The 17,735-nt window shown below is 46.0% G+C and overlaps 1 protein-coding gene across 1 annotated transcript; it reads right to left on the bottom strand.

Moving 5' to 3' along the window:
• Positions 1-1,969: 1,969 nt before the first annotated feature.
• CRYM (crystallin mu) lies at positions 1,970-16,785 on the bottom strand. Its single transcript, XM_084772134.1, has 8 exons — positions 16,513-16,785; positions 15,857-16,010; positions 14,143-14,205; positions 12,573-12,674; positions 11,008-11,191; positions 5,858-5,979; positions 5,131-5,215; positions 1,970-2,248 (listed from the first exon to the last, which is right to left on the bottom strand). The coding sequence occupies exons 1-8, from the start codon at positions 16,680-16,682 to the stop codon at positions 2,184-2,186; spliced, it is 945 nt and encodes a 314-aa protein (XP_084628260.1). The 5' UTR covers positions 16,683-16,785; the 3' UTR covers positions 1,970-2,183.
• Positions 16,786-17,735: the final 950 nt, after the last annotated feature.

The raw sequence follows: 17,735 nt of genomic DNA, 5'->3' as shown, positions 1-17,735 counted from the left end.
TTCTTGAGTCTTCTGAGTGTCCCTCCTCTCACCAATAGGTAATCAATAGGTAATGTTTCAATTCAGAGGAAATAGCTACACAACAGTTTCACACACACACACATATACATGTATATGTGTATGATACATATAAACTATAATGTGTAATGTATATAATGTGTAGGTATGTATCATAGTTACACATGCATATTCTATTATCCTCTATTGTTCCTCTCTCTCCGTCTCTTTAAACTTTTTTCTCTTCTCACAGACCCTTTTCTGCTTTTATCACACACATACAGAAACGCGCACACACACACACACACACACACACACACACACACACACACACACACACACAAACACACACACACATCTAGTTTCTGCATAGTAGAAGAAAATATGAGATATCAGACTTTCTGAGTGAGGCATATTTTGCTTAATTAAGGATCTTTGGTCCCTGAAAATGTCTTTTATTTTTTACAGTTGAAGAAAATTTCATCATGTACTGCACTACCTTTCCTTTTTCTGTTCATTTGTTGATGGACATCTAGGCTGGTTGGTTCCACTTCCTGGCTACTGTGAACAGTGCAGCAATAAATATGGACGTGCAGGTCTGTGATATCCCACTGGATGGGATATCTGGGTCACATGACAGTTCTGTTTTTAGTTTTTGGAGGGCTACCATAGTGGATTCCATGGTTTACTACCCGTAATGCATACATTTCCTCTTTTCAGTGTCTTGATAACATTTTTGTTAAATGCAGACAATTTTTAAAAAGACACTCTTAAGTTGAAACCACCTCCAACCAAGAGCCAAGTTTCATTGGAATTTTGTAGCCAGACTAATACCAGGTAGAATTTACCATTGACTGTGTGCATAATATTTTCACCCAGCTGATTTCCCATTCACATCCAAGCTACTTCAAGAGGCTTCATGTAAGATACAGATGCTCAGATGTGGTGAATTCACTCATTTCTCCCCAGTGAATGGATTCAACACGAAGGGATACTTCTTTACAAAGACTGTGTTTTGTTGTGGAATAAGCTGAGGTGGTACTTGTCCTCAATAGGGTGCATAAAAGCAGTTGTCATAGGAAGGAATTCAGAGGTTTTGGGCACTGAGCCTGCCTCTGTCACATGTCATCATCACTGTAGATGCCTGGATCCCCTCCAGTTCTCTGGAAACCTCCCGAGACACTGTCACCATGTCTTATGCTAACTTACATAGCGGCGGCGGCGGGGGCGAAGGGCGGGTGTCGTTGGATTGGGAGGAATGAGCTTAAATATGGGACTACTGATGTTTTTTAAAGATCTAGTGGTCATGAGACATGTTCTCTTTGTGGGGCCTCTAGGTTTAGTTATAAAGAATCAATGGATTCCTTTCCCCATCACTTAGACTCAAGTGAACCACATTGTGGCTTCTACTACCCATGACCAAAGGAACCCCCTTATCTGTGTTTCTTTAAACATTTAAAATAGACACACAAAGCTACGAAACATGTGATTGGAGTTCATGGCAAGGCAAATCTGGTAACAGTAGAAACCAGAGGCTGGGAGGAAGGAATGGGGCAGGGACACTGTTGAGAAACAGGTTTCTTCAGGGGCTGGGGTAATTCCGGATGTTTCTGTACAAACCTCACCGAAACTCATTGAACTGTACATCTTCAAGTCTTGAGCTGGGCTAGGGATGTACCTTAGAGGCAGCATGTTTGCCTGGCATGTGGGAGGCTGTGGGACTGATTCCCTAGCGCACTCACATGTGCGTGCACACGCAGAGAGAGAGGGAGAAAGGAGAGATGGAGAGAGAAAAAGAACAAAATACAGAGGGAGGGAGGGAGAGAGGGAGAGAGAGAGGGAGGGGAGGGATTTTATGGTAAGTTATATTCAATTAAAATGGAGAAAATATGATTCTACCTCCTCTAGGGACTGAGTGAACACTTGGCCCCTTCATTTCTTTGCCGCAGGAAGTTACAAAGGACACACTGAAGAACTGGACATGATTTATTTCAGAGATATACAAAGGTAGTAGGCTTAAGGATAGGTGGTGTGGCCATTACCCATGTAACAAACATGACCGGGGATGCCAGTATCTGAGAATAACAATCACTACAGTTAACTGGGGACTGGGCTTCCTTATCTGATCTAGACATTTTGAGAGCAATTTGAGCCATGCTGTCCGTTTCAGCCACAGCTCCTTCACCTCACTTGCCAGATGACCAGGAATCATACACTAGTTTGGCTGCAACCAGGTCTTCCACTGCCATGCCTGGAATGGACAGAAATTTGCTTCATTTTATTTTGTCAGAATGACTTTGCCCAAAACACCCTTGGCAGTCTTCTGATGGGGATACTGCTAAAGTCCATAGTGATAACTGCAACTACTACCCATAGGGTCACACAGACTCAGTGTACGAAGGGCTAGTCACAGAAAGGAATATGATGCTAAGCAAGAAACCCACATTTCAGAACCTCCAAGGTCTAGTTTGGATGTAAACAGCTTTTCAGCTGAGGCTCCATGGATAGTTTAAGCTCTGTGACTCATGTGGTCTCCGTTACCTTGGCTCAGTTCTGCCCTCACAGTGGGAAAGTAGCCCCAGGTCACAAAGCAAGTGAGACTGCCTGTGTTTTGGTAAGATTTTTTTTTTTTTATGAACACTACCACTTGAATTCACCTCCCTCTCCATCCCCTCCCCCTGTGTGTGTGGAGGCCTGGCTTGGTGCTAGTTATCTTCCTCTTTCTCAGCCCATTTGTTCATCTTATTTGTTTTTTTTTGTTGTTTTGTTTTGTTTTCTTCTGACACAGGACCTCTCACTGAGTTCACTGCTTGGGCTAGACTAGCTGGCCAGTGAGTCCCAGGGATCTTTCTGTTTCTGCCTCCACAACCGCAGAAGTACAGGCCCAGCCATGGGCTGCCACGTCTGAGTCTCGGGGCCTCACATTCAGCTCTTCCTGCTGTGTGCAAGCATTTCCCTGACTAAACTGCATTCCCACCCAGTCTCTCTCATCATTTTTCAGTGCATCCTGACAGCAATTCTTTATTTACTGCACCCCAATCATTTAAAAATGTAGACATTATTTGTAGTTCAAAGCTCATACAACTATAGGTAGTTGGCAGGGCTGGACCCACAGGCCTACATTTTGCTAACCCTGGACCATTACAAATCCTGTATCTTTCTTTAGCATCTCCCATTTGTCTTTGAAATGTTGAATATCCCTAATCCAAAAATCTGTAGTCTTAAACATTATATAGTCTGAAACTCTGAGATAATGTTAACATTCAAAAGTTTTCCAGTTTGGGATCAGGTTTGCATCATGAGTAGAGGGTGGGGCGAGGGTTTAGTCAGTCAACCATCTACAAACTTTCTCCATGGTACAAAAAAGATCCAACATGAGACACTTGTGGGCACAAGTATTTCATATAATGCATATTCAATCTGCAATTTTAAGATATGCACCTTAATTTTTTTATCCAGTGGGTATGAGCAGCTCAGCAAACATTAGCTAGAGGAGGAGGTGTGTCAATACACCTATCACCTGAGGTTAGAATACAAAACTTGCCAAAAGAGCAGATTCCTGCAGTCTTTGTCTTTTTAGTGGGGGCAGCTAACCTTCCAGACTCTACTGGATCAGTAGACCATCACTGGACCAGGCACTAGATGAAGTTTACTACCTTCGTTGGTCTTCTAGTACACAAGGAATTAAATAAAATACTTAGCTACCTGTAAAGGCCCAGATGCTAGCTGATGGTATACATGCATACTTTTTTTAAATCACATAATATTATCACACACACACACACACATACACACACACACACACACACACACACACACACACAGTATGTTTTGATCATACTCTTTCCTTGCCTCCAATTCCTTCCCATCTCTCCATCATTTTCCCTCTCCACTACCTGCTTTTTTTTTTTTTTAATTAAGTTCCTTGGGTGTTTCTTGTATATGCATGGTATCCTCAAAGGCCACATGCCTGAAGAAAACAGACTCTTCAACCTCAATCTGCCATCAGCTGGCCAATAACTTCTAAGCTAGAGGGTGAGACTTAATGAGCTCCATTCCCCCATTCAGGCTCAATCTTACGCAGACTTTATGCATGGGGTCACAGCATTATGAGCTCAGGTCAAGCCAATACTGTTTTACCATAGTGTCACACAACTGGCCAGAACACTCCTTTATTTTGTTCTTTCGAAGCAGGGGTTCTCTCTATAACCATGGTTATATTGGAACTTGCTTCATTGATCAGACTAGCCTTGAATTCAGAAATCTACCTCTGTCTCTCTAGTGCTGGGATTAAAGGTGTGTGCCACCACACCCAGCCATCCCAAGTACTTTTTAAACTATAGCAAATATGAAGAAGTATGAAAGATCTTGGGGCAGAAAGCACTGTTGAGGAGCCCTGGTGGTCTATTTACCAATAATCAATAATTTTTAAAATGTAAGTGAAATAGCTGATTACTCCTTTGGTTCCCATATCACTTGTTTCTTTAAATATGGAGGAATGGGAGAGTTAATCCAAGGGGTAGACTGTCCACTGGGAGCCCACCCTTCATCAAGTTTCTCCCCAGATCAGTTGATGTAGCTTGCAGCTCCTCATGATGGCCTGTTATTAAGCATCAAGTGGGAGGGTAAGGAAGGGGTCTCAGATGGTACACTTCCTGTCTCAGTCTCCTTTAAGTCAGGCGCCTCTGCCACTTCCCTTTAGCTGCTAACAGCACTGTTCCCTGAGCTCTTCCTCTGATGGATATCAACTTCTGAATTCATTTATGACTAAACAGGTGATTTAGTACAACATCGGCTGTGTGCAAATTAGTTTTCTTGTATATCTCACTGAACTGTCACAAGAGCACAAGGTAACAGGTGTTGAAGGAACTGTGGCTCTGAGACATCAGGTCACTTGCCTAAGGTCACATATCCAGTGCATGACATAAAAGGAATATAATCCAGGCTTGCCCAACTCCAGAGTTCATGGGCTTAGCTACTCCACCCAGACATGTAAATGATTGATCCAAACGATGGACTCTGCAAGGATTTCCAAATGGTCTGCCCACAGAGCTGGTAACCCATTCACTTCCCCGTTCCCCTGCCCTTTGCTTTGGTTGGATTTGTGCCCAGGGAATAATTCATGGGCCTTACCCAAAGACTTGAACACTGTGGTCTTCTCACAGTGTGCAGGCTGCACACCTGACACCACTTCTCCAAGCTCTGCAAAGATGTCAGCCTGTAAAACAAATGCATACTAACTAGGGCTGAAGCCACTATCTCATGCACAGCTAGCTTCTGAAGTCAGCAAAGGACACCCATGAATAGAGATAAATTTGAATCGTTTATGTAAAGAGAATAAAATTGATTTTTAAAAAGACCGCCTATGAACTGATGCCCTTTGATATCCTTTGGGGAAAGCCCTGTGTTTTTGATGCCATGAACACAGAGATCATTGTGTCTGGGTGCCTGTCTACCAGGTCTCCATCTGTGAAGAAACTTCTGTGCTATTATCTGACCATGCACTTTGGCAGCCTCTGCTTGCTTCCGTAAACCAATTCTAAGTGGCAATGGGCATCCAGGGGACACATAGTTTTATTAAGATTTCCAGGTTGCTACAGGCTTCCCATCCTACTGCCTATGCACAGCAAGCCAGAAAAGAAATCAATTCTCCCTCCAGGCAGAAGGACAGGATGACACATGACACAGCCATATGGCTATGTTTTTTCTGGAATGGGATTAAACAGTGTTGCACGATCTTTAGGAATGCCTTCCTTACTAGCAGGTGAGGTGACCAAGGTCTCCGGAGGGGGAAGGCAGTGAAACCCTGGGAACCAAACCAGGGCCAGCCAGTGGTTCTGCTGATGAGAGAGAGGCTCACCCCTGACAACAGAACGTCTCCTGACTCCTTCAGGGCAGCCTCCCGGGAGTCCACATAGAGCACCGCTTGTTTCATGAGCTCGTCATCCAGCTCTCGCCAGTCAGGTCTGCTGGCTCCAACAGCTACGAGACAACAACAGACTCTGAGTCCAGGAAATCCCTAGGGCACATTAGTAGAGAGAGTTGAGCAGGGGACCAGTTGGGATATTTAGACGCAAATACCTTCTCATCTTCTAGACCAAGGTTTTCCCAATAAGTAAGATAGAATACTTATTAAAAACAACACCTACCATTTTCCTCCTTCTTTTAAAAATTATTTGTGTGTGTGTGTGGGCAGGTGCATGTCTATCTGAAGACCAGAGGTTAAGGGTGTTGTTCCTCAACATGGCAGCCTTCTTTGTTTTGTGCAACAAAGCCCCTCCCTGGGACACAAAGCTTGCTGCCTGGGCTCAGCTGGCTGCCTAGGGAGCCCCAGGGTCACTAGAAGCACTCATTAACAAACATTTATTTTTATTATTTTAACTTTGTGTGCATGTGTCAGGTGTGGGGGGTATGTGCATGTAAGGACAGGTACTTGAGGAAGTGTCAGATGGTCCTTAAAACTGGAATCATAGGCAGTTGTGAGCCACTCAACATGGGAGGAAGGAGCAGAACTTGAGTCCTCTGCAAGAGCGGTACACAGTTTTAACCGCCGAGCCATCTCTCCAGCCCATCATTCATTTAAAGGGTAAATACTGTCTGTGTTGCATTTCCATATATGCTGTTTATGTATCGCACATACTCTTTAGTGTCTGATTGCATTCACAGATGCACACATTGAAACTGTAAAGAGAGTGGGGCCTACCAGGTCACCAGTGAATCTGGGTCACAGAGAGTCCTAGGCTTTCACTCAAGGGTCTCTTTCTTGCTGGGAGTGACAGCTAATTGTAGAAACCATGCAAAGGGACCCACTGCTCCTTATCTCTGGTTGGGTTGTTCCTCAGTCATTCCTGCTCATAACCTGAAACTGCCTTTTCTCTCATCGTGACAAAGAGCGCAATGTTAAGGCCACGAAGAAGCCATAATAAGAAAACAATTGGGAGAGCTGTAACTAGCTCAGTGGCACGGCACGTGCCCTGCACGTGTAAACCCCTAAGCTCAATGCCAGTACTGCCAGGAGGGAAGGAAAAGGAAACCTGGACTTGAGATTGCCTCGACACAAAGAACACTGATGACGGGGGATGTCCTAGTGGGTAAAGCACATGCCATGCAAACACAACTCTCCAGAACACACAGAAAGCTGGATGCCTCAGTGCACATCATAATCCCAAGGTCTGTGTGAGAATCAGGAGGTGCCTAGCCCTGGCACCTCTTGGGCTAGGAGAACACACAGGTGAGCAATAAAACATGCTGTCTCAAGCAAAGTGGGAGGAGCCAGAACCGACAGCTGAGTTTGTCCTCTGACTTTCACGTGTGTGTGGTGGCGTGCAAGTGTACACAAACACATTTTTTTTTAAGGAAGAGGATAAGGAGAAAGAAAAGGAGGAGTGGGAGGAGAAAAAAAACCCTACAAAACATAAACTGACTATTCGGCCTTGATCATTGACCGCGTCCCTCTGCAGAGACTGGGGTAATGAATCATCACGCCTTCTGCTTCAAGGACACAGGATAACGCACAGGCTGCAACCACATGCCTGTAGAGCCAGGAAGAAATGAACAGCAACAAAGCCAACAGATGGACTGGAAATGCTGCTGTCCTGGGGTGCTTCTCCAGGGGACAGTCCTTGTCCAGCTCCAGCTGCCGGCTACTATGTGTGAGTGCATAGCCACAGTTACTGGACGCCCTCCCTCCCTGTTGTTCATGGAGAGGAGCAGGAAATCTATTTATATACCTTCTTTCTGGATTTCTCTGTGGTCCAAACAAAGCAGTCTGATGGCTGGAGCCAGCCCCAGGGTAGCTAGCTAGTCTTTGAAACTATTATAAAATTTTGTCTACGTACAAGGCAGCACTTATGTGCCTTCTTGTAGTGCTGTCCAGTTCCTCGGTGTTATTCTGAGCTCCAGTTTTCAGAGAGCAATGTAGTAATGATGCTCATTCTGAAGGCTGGTGGGGGATGATTCTATAGAATAAAAGTCCCCGCTAATGAAGCTTGTAAATAAATCATTAGGTGATGGGGAAAAGCCTCTAGTTTCTGGGGCTCCTCCCTCCCCCACTTTCTACAGACAGCCACTGCCTAGAGCCTAGTGAATACACAAAAGGCTGTGTGAGGCCACACAGGCAGATGCAAGTGGACCAAACAGCCAGTCAGCAGATTGACTCAAATCAGAACTTGGCCTTGCTTCATCAGGGCTAGAAAGAGTGAAGGTCTTGGAGGACTCTTGATGAGATGAACGGGATGTGGGGACAGGAGTAGGGAAGTGTAATGTTGGGGGGAGGTTACAGTCAGACCTGTCCTTTAGTAGCTCTGTGAACAAGTAAAACCTGTCCTTGGTGTTTCACTGTTATTACTGGGACACTGTTAATAAAGCATATTTAAGGCTCTGTGAACACATAAAACAAATTTGTTCTGGGTTAATGGAACACAAAAAGAAGTATCTTGATGCTATATCAGGCCATCTTTTTCTAGATCTATCATCTATCTGTCTGTCTGTCTGTCTGTCTATCTATCTATCTGTCTATCTTTGGGGATGGTGGGTCCACATAGCAAGGAGGGTGGAAAGTGCTTAGCAATGGAGAGTTCCCTGCAGCTCCTCTGCTCTGTAATGTAAGGGGTTGAGTCCTGCTAGCATCTGACCCTGAAATAGGACCCCTGAGACTAAGAGTATAGGCTAGTGGACACAGATTTCACCTTAGTGAGACTTTAAGCCCAGCCTAACCTTGAGCGTACTCTCAGTGTGTTGTATTAAGTTTGAAACAGAAAACAAAAGCCAAGTCAGTCGGCTGCAGGTTCAGTTCTGCTCCAGGGAACACATTCCACCAAGAACTGTCACTGTCCTTCTTGGTTTCCCAAGTCCTCCCAGACAGTTCTGATCCCAAGAAGCACACTTTGAGCCACCTCTTCCTGGACCTGTGTCATGAGGTCAGTTCCCTGCAGACTGAGACCTTGACTTCACTTTGGCCTTGTCTTTAAATTGTTGTGTTCATTCTCCCTAGGGGCCCTAGCTTGTAATCTTTATTTTGCCTGGGACATCCTCCCTTCAGCTCTTGACACGACTTGCTCTTCTTTACCATTTGGTCACAACCTAAACTCAACTCTCCGGGCAGCTCCCCAGGTAAGTGGATCAAAAGGATCCACCTCAACTTTCCTCTTCTGCTTCTACTGCCAGCCCCTGCTGGCAGCACAGGCTCCTCACAAGCAGAAACTACCCAAGTCTTTATTGTTTGGTTTCTCATCTCCCATCACTAGAATAAAGCCGACAGGAAAGGTATGCCCTTGGATGCTCCATTTCCTGTGGCATCTCCCATCACTAGAATAAAGCCAACAGGAAAGGTATGCCCTTGGATGCTCCACTTCCTGTGGCATCTCCCATCACTAGAACAGTGGCTGGCATGTGGTAAACACTTAGGAAGGAACACACAATCTCTTGACTTGACTCCTGCTTCCCACATGCCTGTGTGTGCAGAGCTCTCAGCTTCTGAGATGACACCATGGCCTTGTCATTACTCAGCGGAGCACCGCTACTGTCCTCAATCCTCTGCTGTCTGTCTGCCCAGCCACAGGAAGCCAGACTCCTTATTGGAAAATAGAGTTAAGTACTGGTCAAGAACCCAGCTTTGAGGACAGACTACCTCAGTTCAAACCCAACCCTGCCCCGAGAGTCTCTGACTCTTGAAAGTTACTTAATCTCTCTTTGTACCCACTTATAAAACAGGGGTCATGATAATTACTGTTTCCTATCTCATAAGGTTGCTGTAAGGATTAAGTGACATTATCTAACATATATATTATATATAATATATTCATATATCATGTAGTATGTGTATATATACATACATAATACATGTATCTGTCATAATTGAGGGGATTATAAAGATAGTAAACAGTAACATACTTGCTGTGGAATCATGTACTTAGCACCCATGTAAAAAATGTGGCCATGGTTATGCATGTCTGTGACACTGTGGAGTGGGTGGGCAGCAGACAGAAATAGGTGATCCCTAGCATTTTCTAGCCAGACAGTCTGGCTAACTAGTGAGTGTTGGATTCAGCAAGAGACCTATTTCAAGGTGGAGAGTAACTGTGGCAGGCATCCAATATCAGCACACACTACAAACACTTACGGGTACACATGCACACACACATAGAGAATTCAGGACAGCACTACAACAGTTAAGTATTTTATGCAGCCCATCTCTTGCTATAATCTCTAGGGTTATTTGAAGATCTTCAGAGGCCCCAAGTGTCCTTATGCTTAGAATATCCTCCCACCACACTTCCTATTTCACATACTAAAAGCATCCATATGCCACATTAAATCCTTTTTGTACTGTAAGTACTTTTGGAAATTGTTTATAGTCCTATATGTTAAGAACAAACTATTCAGGCGAGGGTGGTGAATTAGGCCTGCCATGTAAATCTTGGGAGGCCCAAGAGGGAAAAATTACAAGTATACAGAGAAACTTTGTCTCAAAATGTCAAATCAAACAAGCCAAAATGAAGCGTTATTTGCTTGTCCATTAAGGTTTCAATCACATTTAAGAATGAAGTTGTAGTTGACCATTTGTAGCAATGTTACTTGTCACAGGACATTAATTAGTGAACTATTCACCAGTTTTACATTTAATTTTCTTTTCACATTATGAGGCAGGTTTTTAGGACCATCCCATCCTTCCCATGCCTTTTTTTTTTTTGAGACAGGGTGTCTGTAAGTAGCCCAGGCTAGCCTCCAACCCTCCATCTTCTTGCCTATACTTCTTGAGTTAGGCTCATACATTTCTGATACCATTAAAAAGCAGGTGCAGATGGAAGTGGGGATAGACATCTATAATCTAAGCACTCAGGAGTCTGAGGCAGGAGGATAGCAACTTTAAAGCTAGCCAGGATGTATAGTGAGACCCTGACTGAAAAAACCAAAACCCAAACCGAAACATGTAGCATTTTGTATGACGGAGAAAGCACCTTACAAATGGAGGCTGGATCCAATCTGGGAGCACAAAGCCTCTCTACTCACCATTGATGTGAGCCCCAGGCTTCACCCATTCACCAAATAAAATGGGCTCTGTTGCCATGGTGACTGTGATGATGACATCAGCACCTGTCACGGCCTCCTGCACCGATGAACAGACCCGAACATCTCCTTGCACTGTGCTTGCAAACTTCTCAGCATTTTCCCTGGTGCGGTTCCATATTCTCACCTTATAGTGGTAACAAAGGGACACTAGTGGGTTTCTTCACTGCTTATGCCACACCAACCCACACTGTTCCACGGTGGTGACAACGGTGTCTTTAAAGAATGGACATTTGATCAAGGACCCAGCCTCAACGATGACCATGTAGGCTTGGCACCAGTCCTTCCTTTACTTGGTATTATTCCTGAAAGGATATTCCCTCATTCAGCCTCAGTTTCCACATCTATGAAATGGGCAAAGACAGAGTGGAATTTAGGCCATGTTTGAAGCCCTGTATTAGAATAGCAGCAGATACAAGATTCATGAAAAGAGGGCTGTGTCATGGAAGAAAGGACTAAAAAGCAAACGTTTTTTAGGTGAATGGTGTGGCAGATAAAAAACCCAACTGTGGAAGCCAGACAGAATCCTGGAAGGTGCTGGGATGGAGGTAGCAGGTGTTGGCAGCATCAAAGGCTGAGCTCTTGTGAGTTTACTAACCAGTTTCAATGTCTGTGTCAGAGGCCACTGGTCTTCAACTAAACATAAGGCTCAAAGACTCTCTCATCAGAACACATGGTAAATAGAGAAGTGAAGTTTACATGAAAGCTTGTCAAGCAAGGTGAGCCAAACAAGTATGCCCAATCACAAGTCACTGGATAGCTGTGTCATTTTTCTTGATAGAAAACTGTGCAAATATATGCAAAATTTAGATAATGTGGAACAGTGATGTTGGTACCATTGATGAAAACAAGGGTATACAGCTGTGCATAGCCACCATGGTTAAAGCTGCTGTAAGCTATAAGATACAGAGAAGAGAAGCCCAGAAACTACTTGCTCATCTTAAAAACAGGTAAATGGCTAGTTTTCTGTTTTCTTTTTCTTCATACTCTATATTTCTCAAGATAGCTGTATTATTTTTTTTATTATAAAAGCACACAATTTGCATTGGTTCCACCCCTCTGACAGGCATGCATTAAAATGAAAAAAAAAAAAAAAAGATCATTAAAGATTCGCAGTAAAGCGAGGGGCGTGGCAGGGGAAGGCGGAAGATCTGCTGATGCCAGTGGATGAAGATTTCCTCACCAGGCCTCACCCCTGATTTTGGGTCCAAAGCCCTAAATGCTTAAAGACTCCCAGAGTCTTTTAAAAGAAGCACAGGAAGGGACCGGAAATGCAGCTGATACCCAGGGAATGTCACAGAATCAGTTGGGTGGCTGGTGGCATTCGCAGGTGTGTGTTCTGGGGGCCACGAGTCTGCAAACAGGTCATCAGGCCTCTACAGTACTTCTGGGGAAGCTATAAAGGTAAAGACGACCTATGCCGGGCTCAGACCCACTGCTTAGCCGGTGTAGGACAGCATCTAGAGGCCCCCAACCCATCTCCCTGCTCCCCTACCCCGGTCACTCACCTCCTTGAAAGAGAACTGTTCTGTGAAGATCTCATAATGACTGTATGCCTGGACCCCAGCTCCAAGGATGCACAGCACATCACTGCCTGGGGGCTTCAAAAACTGAGAGAAACAGCATAGCAAAGGTCAGTGTTTTCAGGTGGCCAGGAGGTACAGCAACCCTCAAGAGCTGGTAGACATCACGGATGTCACTTTGTTTCCATTTGCCCTCTATAGAGAGGGGCAGGAACGAAGGAGCCTTCATTGAGCACCTACTGTGTGCTAGTATTTGACAGTCAAGATCTCATTTGGTCTGGAAAAGGACCGCCTCTATGTGATGGGTGTGCGTGCGTGCGTGTGTGCATGCATGTGTGTGTGTGCACATGCCTGTGAAGGACAGCAGTCAATATCAGGTGTTGTTTCTCATGAGACATCACCTTCTAAGCAATCTAAACACCTGATCTAGTACACCAACTCTCCCCTGGGCCATGGCACTTACCCTATGCCTAGGAAAACCAGCATCTTAAGCTCTTGTCTGTCTTAAATTAATGAAAACAAAACAAAACAACAACAACAACAACAAAAACCAGATTCCAGTTTTCCCCACAAAACCCCATTTTGCTCTACTTTGTCTTTTGAGATATGGTTTTTATCACATAGGCTAGGCTGTCCTACCACTCATGGCGATCCTCCTGCCTCAGCCCTGAGTTCTGGGATTACAGGTGTGCACCATGATCCCTGCTTATTATTTCATTCTAAATGCTACAAACTCCCCCATCTTTCTCCTGGGGTACCTCCACACTTCTGGGCCATCACAGCCCCACTTGCTTGACCATGTGCTGTGTGCTCCTCCAGGGTTTCCCTCAGTGACTTCGGCCCTCTCTCACATGTCAGGGAGGCCATTTCCGAGTCCCTTGAAATGTCACCTCTTTAGTCAGAAGCAGCGGTGTGTGCCTGTACACCTAGCTGGGTGGGAGGCCGAGGCAAGTGAACCATTTGAGACCACGTATTCAAAGCCAGCCTGGGCAATATAGTGAGAACCTATTTTTTAAAAAGTCACTTCTATTCCAATACTTTTCATTTTGCTTCATTTCATCTTTCTAACATACAATATGGGTTTTGGAGGGTATTACTTTTTCTTTTTCATCAAACTCTAAGGGGACTACCAATTATTTACTAATTAATAAACAGTTATAAAGTAGTTAAATGTGTATTAACATTTATTCATAATTGGTATATAATACATTAAAGACCCATTTAATTATTTAAAAGGTCAAATCATATTCTATGCTTAACTTTTGTGTATTTGTGTATATGTTCAAGCCTGAGTGTACGTATGTGCACTGGCCAGATGCTGACAACTGGTGTCTCTCTCCACATCTCTTTCCACTCTACTTTTTGAGACTGCACATATGAGGTATTTGGAATGATGTGGCACATAGGCAATAATTTTGTGAATTACTGTGCTCACTTACTCACTCATATTTGGTATGTGGAGTTCCAGCTACTAAGAAAGGCAGATGAAGACAAGTTCCGCATGCTTCCCCATCCAGATCTAATTTTGCTAGCACAACGTAGCCACTGGTCTTACCTTCGTGGCGATGGCAGACACGGCTGCTGTTCTCTTGGCAGTTATGACGTTCCCATCCATGACCTTGGAGGAAGGAGAGACAGTGAGGAAGGTGCCCTCAGAGGGGCAGCTTCATAGAAACAACAGTGAATGTGGGGCTTAGAGACACACTCAGATCTGAGCTACGAGGCTTTGAGCGCTCATCTCTATCCACTGGGTTCTTGACCTGTGAAAACAAAGATGGTGCCAACAGCGCAGAGGGGACTGCAGGCGTGAAGTGCAAGTGCATAGCGGGAAGCCACTGCCTACGGCGACCACTCGAGCATTACCCCGCTTGTTTTCTTGCCCTGAGATTCTCAGACCTCCAAGCTGAGGTGGAACTTAGGGATATGATTGACACTTCACATCTCAGGAGTTTTGGAAAGACACTATTCCCAGAGTACTACCTTGAGGATGACTTGAGCTGACCCTCTGGCTTGGGGGATGCAGTTCAGTGGTCAAGGACTCATTCCTGGTACAAGGAAAACCAAGAAAATGGAATCCCTATGGGGTGAGACCAAGCTGCTCTTGGCTTCCAAGGCTTCTGAGGGTCTGATGCCCAAAGAGAACCAAGTGTTTTGCCCATCTTTCCATGCATATCAGCCCGGCTCTCAAAGGCAAGTGTTATTTGTTATTTTTCTCATTTTACAGGGGGAGAAGGAGCTGAGTCCTATAGCTACAGAAGAAGCCCCAAAGCCCCGCTATCTAGTAGCGTAGACGCTACTGCCACTGGATGGGATAGTCCTCTAATGGGATAATGGGCAGCTGGAATTCTTAGGGACTCAGACAGCCAGAGGCGAAGGAAAGGGGGTGGGAGCCGGAGAGCCAGCTCGGAGGACTCTAAGAGCAAATCAAGTGGACCTAGGAGCGATCTTCACTGACCCGCTGTCTGACCTCAAGCCAAGGGGCTCAACAAAAATGAAGGGGAAGTCCCCTGTTTATACTCAGCACTTGCCAGGCCGAGGTACAAGAATCATGTATGTGAGATTTGCCTGGGACACATAGCAAACAAACAAACAAAGAAACAAAGAAACACAGATAAGGCAGTAGAACAGTCTAGGGCTGGGTACACCATTGCTTTAGATTGAAGAGGTTTGAGGTCCAGCCTTGTTTCCTATTAGAGGGTAAGTTGAGCACAGCCACTATATGACTCACTCCTCATCTCTGAAGCAGGGGGTAACAATATTATGTACCTCCTGGGTGCTTTTAATTATACAGGTAATGGCTTAATGTCCCCTCCCAACCCCCTCCCAGCTGCCCAATCATCCCCCCCCTCCGGCCCCCCGCAACACACACAAAAATCACTGAGGAAATGTGAGCTACTGTTCCTTTCACACCTTGCTAGAACAATACAGACAAATGTCAGGAAGACACCTACAAGTCAACGTGTCTTCTGCTGCACATGGGGAGGGACTCAATGAACAAACATTTCCTCAGCTACTGCTTTAGTTCAAACTGTGCATTTGGTGTAGCTGAGTGTGTAGCAAACACATAAGAACGAATAACAGGATTATTTCTACAGCCACACGCTGGCAGCCGCTGTAGGCAGAAGTGGTCGTTAGAAACAGATGCTGGTCACAGATCACCTGTGCTGTCTCACTAGCTTCTAGGCTTAATTCTGGGCCTCAGGGACACTCTCTAGTCCAGGGGGACTTGCTCTACCCGCTCTGCCCCAAAGGAAAAGAGACTTGCTCACCGCCAGCAGGGAGCCATTGCTGGGCTCAAAGAGCAGCACTGAAGCCTGGTGGGAGGGGACAGTGGACGTGTTGCTGTGGCCCTCGTAGAAGGTGACTAACTTGGTGGTGAGTGCATCGTCCACTGCACTGTAGGCTGGCATGACTCCCAGGAAGCTGGGGGGAGGGGGGGAGGGTGGACGGGGGGAGGGGGGGAGAAAGCAGTTTCAACTCCTTGCAGTCTCAGTGTTCTATGAAGTCCCATTCATCTTCCTCCATTACTGCGCCGCTGGCACGCTGCACCCTGTGCCCTCAGTCCTGTGCCCCTCTGCCCTTACCCGGGTCAGGACTCATGGTTGGCTCAGGACCAGAAAGCCATCACGGCCCTGACACTTCACAGCTGTGTCCGCTTCAGTAAATCACTTTACCTCTCAGTTTTCAACCAGCGGAGCAACAGCCTCCGTATCCCCCTTGCCAAGGACAGCGAGTTGAATTACAGCACCTGTAAAGCGCCCCCCCCCCCCCCGCACTAGCCCGGTGGGTAGTGCCCCTTAAGCAGCAGCAGCTGTCATTAGCAGAGCTCAAGCAAGCCCTCTCCTCCGTTCTCCCACTGCTTCTCTTGGCATTCCTCCGTCTTTCCTTCCTCATTCTCCCATCTCCTGGTCCTTTCTTCACTCACCCTCGGTGCTTGGCTACAGGCACCACGGTGCGCACTGGCTGCATGACCCCTCCATCGGGGCCTCTGGAGAAGTTGGCCAGAGCTGCCTCCAGGGGCGGGATGAGAAGGCTGGAGCTGCGGAGGTGGTCCTGCACTTCGGCTGCGCTTAGGAATGCTGGTGCTCGCCTCATCTTGCCGCCTGTCTTCGAACCCGGGCCCCACAAGCCACCTTCCCAGAGCCGAGCCCTAAATGAGCACACAGCCCGCGCACAGCAGGCCTGGGCAGGCCTCCCGGGGCGGAGCCTCGTCACCCCGCCCCTCGGCCCCGGCCCCGCCTCTGCCGCCCACCCCAACTCCTAAGATTCCAGGGCAGTTCTTTCCAGATTGGAATCAAGGCGGCAGGCTGGGAATGATAATTCTTGAGTCAACTGTTTCCACTCCTGTAATTAGCCGTCTCTACATCCCTGGGTGTGTGAGAAGAGGACTTTGGGGTTCCACCTGCGCAGCACCCCCTCCCGCCTCTCAGCTCCACTGGTGTGAGAAAGACAAGAGAAATGACAGGACACCCTCAGTGCTCCTGTGAAAAGAGCTTGGAGGGTTATGTCATACTTTTAACTCCGTCTCCTTCTGCTGTTTCTTCTACTCTCAATCTTCCTCCCATGCCACCCCTAGTTCCTAGCCGTTGTGTTAAGCGCACAGTTGACTCAGGTTAAACAAAACAACCTTCACCTTGAAGTCTCAGACAAGAGTAATGACTTCAGTCACGTAAAGGACCAAAATGCAGTTTGTTTGTTTTCCAAGGAGTTCATATTGTATCTAAAGAATAGGCGATTTACATTAAAAAAAAAAAAAAGCCACAGCAGTGACATCTAACCCTCCACTGTTGATTGAGTAGTGTCACTCAACCTTTGACCAGTGGTAGAGAAAGTGCTTTTGGGAATTCAGAGAAAAGAGAGACTATTCTGATCCGGAGTGTTACTGCAAGGTGTCAGGAAGGAGCAAAGAAAACTAGGTCTCGGAATAATAAGAGCAATAGGGCATGTCTCATTTGACTACACCAAACAGCTGCTGTGGTATGGGGGCGCTGTTGTTAGGGCTACTATTTTAGGCTCTGGACTTTGTCCGAGGTCATCCAGCGAGCCCATAGCAGTGAAGTTTCAGTGTGTGTGTGTGTGTGTGTGTGTGTCATATGTGCAAGTTTCCAAGGAGGCCAGAAAGAGGCATTAGATCTCCTGGAATTGGAG

Source organism: Acomys minous (genome assembly GCF_964271855.1).
Source record: "Acomys minous genome assembly, chromosome: 2".
In the NCBI taxonomy this organism is placed as follows: Eukaryota; Metazoa; Chordata; class Mammalia; order Rodentia; family Muridae; genus Acomys; species Acomys minous.
The sequence above is the reverse complement of the archived record's forward strand: the minus strand, read 5'-3'. Positions and strand labels throughout refer to the sequence as shown.

Excerpts from the sequence above, each read along its gene's own strand:
- CRYM (XM_084772134.1), bottom strand. The coding sequence starts at position 16,682 with ATGAGGCGAGCACCAGCATTCCTAAGCGCAGCCGAAGTGCAGGACCAC. Across the intron at positions 16,011-16,512 it reads CCTGTAGCCAAGCACCGAGG|CTTCCTGGGAGTCATGCCAG; the intron begins GTGAGTGAAGAA and ends CCCTCCCCCCAG. Across the intron at positions 2,249-5,130 it reads CACAGTGTTCAAGTCTTTGG|GCATGGCAGTGGAAGACCTG; the intron begins GTAAGGCCCATG and ends TGTCCATTCCAG.